Raw genomic sequence first — 10,260 nt, forward strand, 5'->3', positions numbered from 1 at the left:
ACGCACGCGTGTGCTAGTATGTGGTCTTTTCTATGAAACTGAAACCAATGAAAAATTTTGAAAAGGACGTCAGTTTAACATCTCTTCAACACCAGTGTCTTTAACTATAGCATGCAAAATTTTATTTAGTGGTTCAAAATACTGATTTGCTGGACATGAACAAGGGCTATTCAACAATGAAATATGAGGATTTTTTGCATTATTTAATTAACTAATACAAAAATTTATTTTCCTTGGCCATCCTGAAATCTTGCAACATACCTTTCCATAATCAATAGTATTAGAGTAACGAGACTGTACCACAGCTAGATGAAATGACAAAGCCTGGAGTCATGGCAGGTTTCCAAGAAATTGAATTGTCAATTTAGCCTGTCAACATCACATTGCATACTTCATGTAAAATAAAACACTACACTGAAAAACTGGAGAAAAAATTGTAAAGCTGACACTGTACAAATCAAGTGAAGATGGGGACTGGGAGAAAGTGGGTGGTGTCTTGCAGTCCTCATTATTGTAACACCTATCCAACACAAATGATTATGATTTCATTTTGATTCACATAGATGCTCTTATTTATTGCAAATTGTAGGTTTACTTCATGTTTTGTCATATTTCTCTATTCTGCACATCTTTTCTTAACCAATTCAACAAAATGTTTGTTTTCACACTATTTTGCTACGACCTAATGGTTTACAGATTCTCTTCCTCCTTTATCATTGTAAACAATGCCAAATCACATTGAAAACCTTTACCACACAAGTTATTGCAGAGAATACACCATGAGCCTGCACGATGTCCCATTCCAGTATATTTTTCAAGGAATCCTAATTGTATTTTATGTTTCTGCTAGAAGCTAAACGTGGACACACAGAATGTGTAATTTCAAAACACTTATGCTATTTATGAAATTTTACATACACTTCAACCACAACATAATTTTCTGCAGAATAATTACTTGGGAGTATATGAAGTTTCTTAAGCTCACTTAAAGGGACAATGTATAAGTAAGGCTTTCTGTGGCTCACCCTCGTGTCAATACGCAGAGGTTGCTGCACGTCCGGCTTGGCCTCCCCGAGCCGCATTCTCTTGTACGGTGGACCGACATCGTAATGGACAGTGGGTGCAGATGCCACCAAGGGCATCGCTTCACGCACCTGGTCGGTCCTAAAGGAAATGGACTACGTGTATAACATTGCTGCAGAACATTGCAACTGTGATATTATAAAAATGTTGGTTACAATGACACTGTTTAATTCTGACTTAACGGTAAGTGTTATTTATAAAAATATGACTACACGTAATCATCAAAGACCTAATACGAGCTTTTAACCTGGCAAAACTGCTGATGTGGTGTATTTATAAAATTGTGAAAACAGTATAGAGACAGGTTTGTGTAGTGGACAGGCTCCTATGGGTGAATGATCACTTAAGAGCTACAGTAGCAACAGTGCTTCGCACAATTTTAACGTATTTCAGAGCTTCTCATCTTTAGCATTAGTTTTGGCAACTGACTTTACTCAAAAAGCACAGGTTGTTAGATGAATCCTCCAGGCACTTGAATGTGATTTGCAGAGTATCCATGTAGATGTAGAAGCAACGGCTTCAAAAAGTGCTTCTTGGGTAGTGACACAAAAAACGTGCTCATATGCTCATATATTCACTAAATGAATGTCAAAATGTGTGTGTGTGTGTGTGTGTGTGTGTGTGTGTGTGTGTGTGAGACCAAACTGCAGAGGTCATCGGTCCTTAGACTTACACACTACTTAACTAACCTAAACTAACCTATGCTAAGAACAACACATACACCCACACCCGAGGGAGGATTCGAACCTATGGCGGGAGGGGCCGCGCAGTCAGTGACATGGTGCCCCTAACCACGCGGCCACTCCGCGTGACAACTGAATGTCCCAGTGCTACAAATTTAGTTCCTATGTATACTTATTAGCATGTAATGCAACAGCTGGTTTCAGTAAACAGATGTATAACAGCACAGAGTGTGTCTTACTGAAGCAAAAGGACTAAGGGAGGGAAATAAAGGGATTAAACACACGAGCCCTACACCTCTCTCTAAAGTATTGTGTTATGTTGCATTGTACATACAGGTAAATAATTTTACTACTTATGAGAGTCATGTGACCCTTCCCAAAGAAAGTCCCCATTTAGATACAACAACATGAAGGAACAGAAGTTCTAAGTTATTGTGCTTTTATCTTCAGAGGCACTTGGGTGTATGATGGAAGGGGTTATAATTAATAGTTGTTCTGTAAACAAAATTAGACAAATAAAAAGAAGGTGGTCTGATGTTTCATAAAATTAAATCCATATTTAAGAACAATACTGTTGTGAATTTTATAGCACATTATAATGTTGTGCTGTTACAGTCACTGTCACAGGAGTGAAAAATGACTCTCTACACATGATGCACTCACAGGCAAAGATCAATTCACTCATACTCTAGAATTACAAAAAGAAAAGGCAACTAATTTCTTTAACTGATGCTAATGAGATTTATTTATAAATTCCTAGCGAACCATCATTGTAGGAATGGTCTGCTTTAAAATCATAACGTGATCTCCTAGCATGAGTGCAGAACAGCTATGAAAAGAAACTTACTGAGAGATTCAGCTGGGAATAAAACAGTGTGAATTAATGACTGGCAGAATGAATACCACACGGCATAAAAAGCTTAATTTTAATTACAGAAAATACATACTTATTTATTAATTGCTCACGCATACTAGCTTCTGTCTAGCACACAATGATAAAAAACAGTGACCACCAAATGATTGTTTTGAGTGCTAATGGTGGCCATAGTATGAAAATAATCTGTGATGGGAGTGGTACGAAACAATCCTTTACTTCCAAAAGGTAGAGAAACAATTCTTTTCCATTTGTGCGTTAATTTGCTTATCTCTTGTTTGCTGTCTAGAGGCTGCATGCCTTGCTAATGACAAAAATATCAACCAAGAGTTTACATTTAAAGTCGATAGCTAAGATTATAGCTGAAAACGTTCACAATTGGCACATTGTTGCAAACTGATGAATGATCAGTTTTACAAAAATTTTTATAATGATCTTGACACAGATAATGATGTCCTGCACCAAAATAACAATTCTTAATCATGCACTCAATGAGATCCAATGTGTAAAATCCCTTTATGCTCAGATTGATAACATAATGAAGTACAGTTTAAACAGTAATAAGCTGATCAAGAAACTCTGCTTACATTAGTAGCATATTTTGTAGTTAGAAGTAGGTCTCATTGAGAAGGTCTAATGACAAAATACTACCAAATTTTGCATAATTTCACGCCCTATTGCGCTACGGAATTATCTTCTAGAGAAAAATAGTTGAAGTAAATTAAGTTTTCACACTAGAAAACTGAGTAATAAGAATAGTGTGTACAGTAGATAACCACACTGCTTGTGAAGCCCGTTTCATATACCTTGGTATTCTTACACTCACTTCCCTGTATATTTACTTCCCAATACTGTTTGTGGCTAGTGATGAAAACCAATTTCAAATGAATTACCATTTACACAACCACAGTACAATTAACAACAACAATATCCATACAGACACTCTTCATGCATAGAGTTCTGAGTGGAGTTCTCTGTTCTGGTACAGTCAGTTGTTTAACAAGCACAACTGTAATGCAAGGAAAGGAGGGTACATATTTGAAGACTGTATTTTGTAGGTGCAGTCACAAATGACAATGGAGGGATGAATGAATAGATACATGACTGGAAGTACAGTCAGAAGCTGACAAGTAGGTACTTACAATTCTTTTATTTCATTCTTCTGTAATGTAAAACACAGCAACAGTGAGGTATAAATCGTCAGTGAAACACGAAATCTGATTAAATTGGCAAAATTCGTGCACACGGCCTACAGGCTGGTAGAAATATTTTTCCACAGAAGATTGGTACATGTCGCTTACCTCAAAAGAATAAATGGTGGCATTAGGGAAGAGTGAGACAGGCTTCGGACAATATTTATCAACCCAAATAAGTTTCTGAATGATAAATGTTTGGGAAAAGATAGCTTACATTTTAAGAGGTTAGGCTCTATGAACTTCAGTAAAATGTTTATCAACACGTAAAAATCCTAAAATCAAGGAAAACTGGGAGTGACAGATCAAAGGTACAAACTGAAAATAAAAAATATAAATGTCAAAGAAAGGACACCTATCAAATAACTGTAAACAACAAAAATGCTCTAGTGATGCAGTGGAATATCAGAGACTTAAAAGCAGAAAATATCCTAATCTGCAGTCTTGTAGAGTCTGCAATATGTTATGAAGTAAAAGAAAATTTTAATTATTTAAATGAAAATGTTGTGTTTGAGCATTGCTTTGTAGTTATGTGATCTGAATAGAATGGTGCCGCGCGGGATTAGCCGAGCAGTCTAAGGCGCTGCAGTCATGGACTGTGTGGCTGGTCCCGGCGGAGGTTCGCGTCCTCCGTCAGGTGTGTGTGTGTGTGTGTGTGTGTGTGTGTGTGTGTGTGTGTGTGTGTGTGTGTGTGTGTGTCTGTGTTTTTGTCCTTAGGATAATTTAGGTTAATTAGTGTGTAAGCTTAGGGACTAATGACCTTAGCAGTTAAGTCCCATAACATTTCACACACATACATACAATAGAGTGGTTATATCAGTCTACAGAATTCCTGTCTGCACTGTAACAAAAGTTTTCTTAGCTAAATTCCAATGTCTCTTGGAAATATTTTAAAAGAAAGTAAGGAAAAAACTGTGATTGCAGCAGGCTTAAGCATAAACGGATATTGCAGTGGCTGTGTTATTCACATTGGGCTACAATCATACAGATATCGTGATTTTGTTATCCATGTTAAATGTTATGAAGCTATATTCTGAACAGTTGAACTGACGGCTAAAAAAGGGCATGCATTCATCCTCCAACACAGAAACATGACAAAGCAGTGTGACCAGTTGTTCAGTCAGAGTTAGGAGCTAAAGTCAAAACTCAAGAGATACAGAAAATTAGATTTGAAGCGGAAATTATACTAAGTCCTGTTCAGATGTCCAATGGTTTCAATCAATTTTTCTTAAATGTAGCCAAGATCAGATGTAGATACGGCAGCCCATCAAGAAAAGGCAAATTTCCTAAGCTTTGAACACAAAGTGAACTCACATTTTAAGCTATTTGAAAAAAAAAAAAAGTCATGCAATCAGATATGGAAAATGAAATATTGTCTTCAAACAACAAAACCTCATCTGGGTGGGATGAAATACCCACATCTGTAACAACTAGGATGTATCGCATCAATTCACTACCTCTATCAGTTACAATAAATCAATCTTTAGAGCAGGGATGTTTCCCAAATAAAGTTAAATACGCTGAGATAAAACCTTAAGCCATGGCATGTGATATTTTCGGTTCTTATATCAATTTTATATATGGCATGAGCCACTCAGCTTCACCTATTGTAATTCACGACCATACGATGTAACACGTGACGACACATACCTCACAAATATTTTCTACAATTAATATTTTGTTATGTCTGTAAAAATAGTTTGTAACCATTTATAAACATTTTAGGGCCAACTGAAGAATATATTTTTATAAATATTGAAACCTACATCAAGGGCTAAATAAACCTTTGGTTTGCAACTGGCTGCCTGATATTTCAAGCTCTTCAAATATATATAGTTGCTGAATCACAGTCATGTTTAAGATTTTGAGGTAAAATCATTATTTAAAAAGGGGTCAACAGAAGATATGGGGAACTACCACCCTCTCTCTGGTCTTCTCTAAAATGTTTGAAAATACTGCGGGAAAACAAATTCAACACTTTCTTACTATAAAAACCAGTTTGGATTCAAATAGTGAAAAAGCACTGTAAAAGCCATCAGTAAGTTTACTCAAAAGATATGCTCCTCATCAGGTACAGGTAAAAAGGCACATGAATACACAGTGATCTGACAAAAGCATCTGATTCAGTGAACCACTCATTACTTCTGCACGAATTACGGAATCAGGGCACTGCTTTAGAATGGTTCAACTCTTATTTAACACATGGGAAACAAAAAGTATTCTTAACTACACATTCAAGAAATCCCCCCTCAAACTGGAAACCTATTTCCCAAGGAGTCCCAGAAGGTTCGACATTGGGTTCCTATCTGTTCTTTCCAGTCCCCACCCCACCAATATATGAATGACCTACCATTTGCTACTGAGATTCGTTCAGTTTTATTTGCTGATGATACATCAATTCTAATTGAAAATAAAGTGCCTGAAATAATACCAGAAAGTGTTCAAAATGCTTCATAAAAACTTAAATGTTGTTTCCATCAAAATGGAATATGTAACTAAAACCAAAATGATGCAATATGAAACTAACAGAGTGAAATACAGATAACTTGAAATCTTGGGAAAAATTTAATTTGGAATGCACAATTTGCTGCAAACATAGACACCAACCAGAAATGTAGTTTATCACTGCTAGTTTGAGTCAGTTAATTTGTTATGGCATAATCTTCTGGGCAAATAACAAATGAAAATAATTTGGCACATGTCTGTTGCCAAACAATGGGAATCCTGTCTAACACTGTGACAGTATGTAAAAATACTGTCCATTCCCTCTTTGTTGGTTGGTTTATTATTATTATGTATTACAAAAACCAGCATTCACTTGATGCTTTCTGTTCCACCACAGCTACAGTAATCGCAACAGAGACAATTTTAAACTTCCAACTAGTCGTTCTAAATTCTATAACAAACATCAGAGTATATAGGGTTAAAAATTTAAAATAATATAAATGGCAGTAATATATTTAACATGGAGTTGAAAAGTTTCCTCTTTACTCTTCGTAAAGTGCAATCACTCTACTGAAGAATTCATAGAGGATAGTTCTGCAATTCGAACAACAGAATCATTTATTTCTTTGTATACTGAAAACTGCAATATATTTTTCTGCAGCTGTATTTCAGATATGTATATAAAACAATTTAAACTTTTCATTTGTCTTAAAATGTTCTTATTGTAAGACTTGACGTGTCTCCTATACATCAATCAAATGATCTGAAAATTTTATGCACCAAGATGAAATGATCACATTTCACATTTATCCTTATCAAATAATTCATAGTTGAAATAACTGACTCTGCATTGCAAATCCATGTAGACTATGTGACAGTTTAAAAAAAAAAAACTTACACTGTTCACTGTGTAACCACAATTCTCCTTGCCCACAGAATATGTGCTATGAACCAGCTGCAACCAAAGTGACGGTTATTGTGGCTTACGATATCAATGGGTTAATTATGCATCATACTGTACCACTGGGACAAACTGTCGATGTAGACTACTACTGCTATTTTTTGTGATAATACCTTCATCCTGCACTAAGAAGAAAGTGACGGAACCTTCTGGCACCGCATGCCATCATACTTCAAGGAAATGCACAGTGCAAACCCCGTGCAAGATCTGCTTACATGGGGGTGGGAGGTACTGGGAGATCCACCATACTCACCTTGTATATGAGTCCATGTTCACCAAAATTAAGGAAACTATTTGTAGCAGACACTACAACACAATAGAACACATTCTCCATGCCACAGGGCAGTCCTTGCAAGACATCGACAGAGTAGGATGTGCTGACTGTGAACGACACCTTCCATGTGTGTAGGGGAGAGGTGATCAAGATAACATCTGTCAATAAAGTCTGGTATGCATTATAACAAAGTTTCCACTACTTTTTATCCAACTCATGTACCAACGACTAACACATTTCAGTAAAAATGGGATTCAAATGAGGACAACTAAGTCAAATAGTTACTGCTTCTGTCAATTAAATATTTTTCTGGAGGGCAATACTTATTCACATATAGGTTAATACTGCACTATATGAGTATGAAAAGCATAAACATAGTGTGCAGTAATATTTCTTCTCAGCTTGATGTGCATGGTTTATTAAATACAGATGTGCCAAAGACAGAAATGTGTGTGTTGGGAGTGGGTTGAGAGTAATTGTTTGTCTTCTCTGGACAATATACCACACAGAACTTCCTCTTTCTTTTGTAGCAATTCCAATCCAGGTTCTTCTTAAGCTATTTTCTAAAAAGTAATGCAATTAGAAAAATTATGAACTGCTTACTGAAAGTGCATCTACGAGCTGTTAAATCTTATTACAAATACTGTGCATGGTACTCGACAGAAAGTAGAAAAACTAGCTACTAAAAGTTTAAAATGAACAATCAAGGATAAGATATACTGTCTAGCAGGCACTGCATGTTCTGTTGTGCCTAAGAGTACACAGGTTCAAACAAATCATATCTATCAATCACTCCCACAGATTCAGAACAAGACAGAAGTTGAGTTTCCTGTGATCAGGAGTGCCATTTACGTGATGACTCTGCTGACACTGGATTACCTCTTTGCGAAATCCTCAGACATGAAGAATATTCCCAACTATGGTTTGGTTTTAAATCTCAGCTGAACATCTGGCACAAATCTCATAGAAAGTCTCACAACATGTTTCATAACAAACAACAATACTCAGGAAACAAACACATCATTGATTTACAATACCCCCTCCCCCCCTCCCAAAGTCACAATACACACATGGCTGATAACTAGTTCCGCATAATATATAGGGTTGTCAGAAACTGTCTGGAAAGCTTGTACAGGTGCTGCAGGGTAGGCTGTAGTGAGAAATAATTTTTAAGAAAAAGAATTCAATACACTGCAGCATTTCAAAGGTAAATGGCATTGAAGTTAACCGTTCAGTCCACTGCACGCGTGCAAGTGACCCAGCAGAGATGGTGCCACCAAACGTGTTCTTCATTAATATTCCTAAAGCCGAAAGAGAGAGACAATTAAACATCTCCTTGTAATCACAGACTCATTACAAAGTGATACTTGACTGCAGCAAGCAACATTTCCATGACTGCTGAACATTAACCTATTACTCTTACATTACATTCAGATGCTGTGACTTAAATGGATGAACTAGCTGCCAGTCTAATGTGTGCTGCAACTGTGGCAGTCGACAGAAAAGAATAAAGCATTACAGTTCACACAAAACACCAATTCTCAGATCTACGAAGATGGTGAATGTATGTCAATTTTCTCACTCATTCATTCATTCACGAGGTTTCACCAGTGTGAAATGAATCAAGTTATAAACTCACGAAGTGTAGCTACTGTTAGAAACTGCATTAACTAATTTTTTTCTGGTATAAATGATTTCTGGTTACTCGAGCTAAATATTGCATAGTAAAATCGGCAGTAAACCTGTTTAGTCATCTGCTCCATAAAAGTACAAGCCATTACCGAAAATTAGGCTGCATCAATATTCAGTTGGAATAAAACAATCATAACTGAAATACACTGCAATAACTGGGGAAGGCAGCCCCATATAAAAAAACACCAATATATGTGAAAACACCAGCAGAAACAGGAGACTAAGGATTTTTGCTCAGTGAAGGTAACAATAAGAAAATTACAAAGGAGTGAATGTTCCTGTGTGTCATATACCTGTTACTAACATAAAACAATAATGCATTTGAGTAAAAATATGCTATTACACATGCAGGAGCACTGGGACAACACCAACAATTGCCAAATTCTAGTCCACTGAACAATCAAACTATTATACTTAAAAATATTTTTTTTCACAAAAAATTATTTATAATTATACCATTATCACCAAATTTCTAGTTCATTGGTCAACCAAACTAATGAACTTATTTCTTTCTCTTTCCAAAATATTTACTTTTTAAGACATCATTAAATCATGGCCTTGTTTGTGTCACTGTTACTACAAATTTATTATAAACCACAATCCACCAGCCATCTTAACATAGTTCACCAAACCTCTTAGAAAACAATATTTTAAGGGGAATCAAATCCCTATTTCAAGATATCACAGCAAAAGTAAAAAGACATGGAAGTATTGCACTGTATCTCTAATTTTTGTCGAGGGAATATACATGTCCTTTATGTGTATTATAAACAATTTTCCTCATATAAAACATTTGGTCAACATTTATGTTCGCACACATTAATCTACATTATTGTTAAAACAATATAATGGAAGGAAACATTCCACGTGGGAAAAATTATATATAAAAACAAAGATGAGGTGACTTACCGAACAAAAGCGCTGGCAGGTCGATAGACACACAAACAAACACAAACATACACACAAAATTCAAGCTTTCGCAACAAACTGTTGCCTCATCAGGAAAGAGGGAAGGAGAGGGGAAGACGAAAGGAAGTGGGTTTTAAGGGAGAGGG

The 10,260-nt window shown here is 36.1% G+C and overlaps 1 protein-coding gene across 1 annotated transcript in view; it reads right to left on the reverse strand.

Moving 5' to 3' along the window:
• LOC124711492 (bromodomain-containing protein 4-like) overlaps positions 1-10,260 on the reverse strand; it is a 266,949-nt gene that overhangs the window by 243,341 nt on the left and 13,348 nt on the right. Inside the window, exon 3 of the mRNA XM_047241602.1 lies at positions 1,026-1,164. Within this exon, the coding sequence (XP_047097558.1) occupies positions 1,026-1,142 (117 nt within the window). The 5' untranslated portion in view covers positions 1,143-1,164. The remainder of the gene's footprint in view (positions 1-1,025; positions 1,165-10,260) is intronic.

The sequence above is a fragment of the Schistocerca piceifrons genome, chromosome 8 (genome assembly GCF_021461385.2).
Source record: "Schistocerca piceifrons isolate TAMUIC-IGC-003096 chromosome 8, iqSchPice1.1, whole genome shotgun sequence".
Classification (NCBI taxonomy): Eukaryota; Metazoa; Arthropoda; class Insecta; order Orthoptera; family Acrididae; genus Schistocerca; species Schistocerca piceifrons.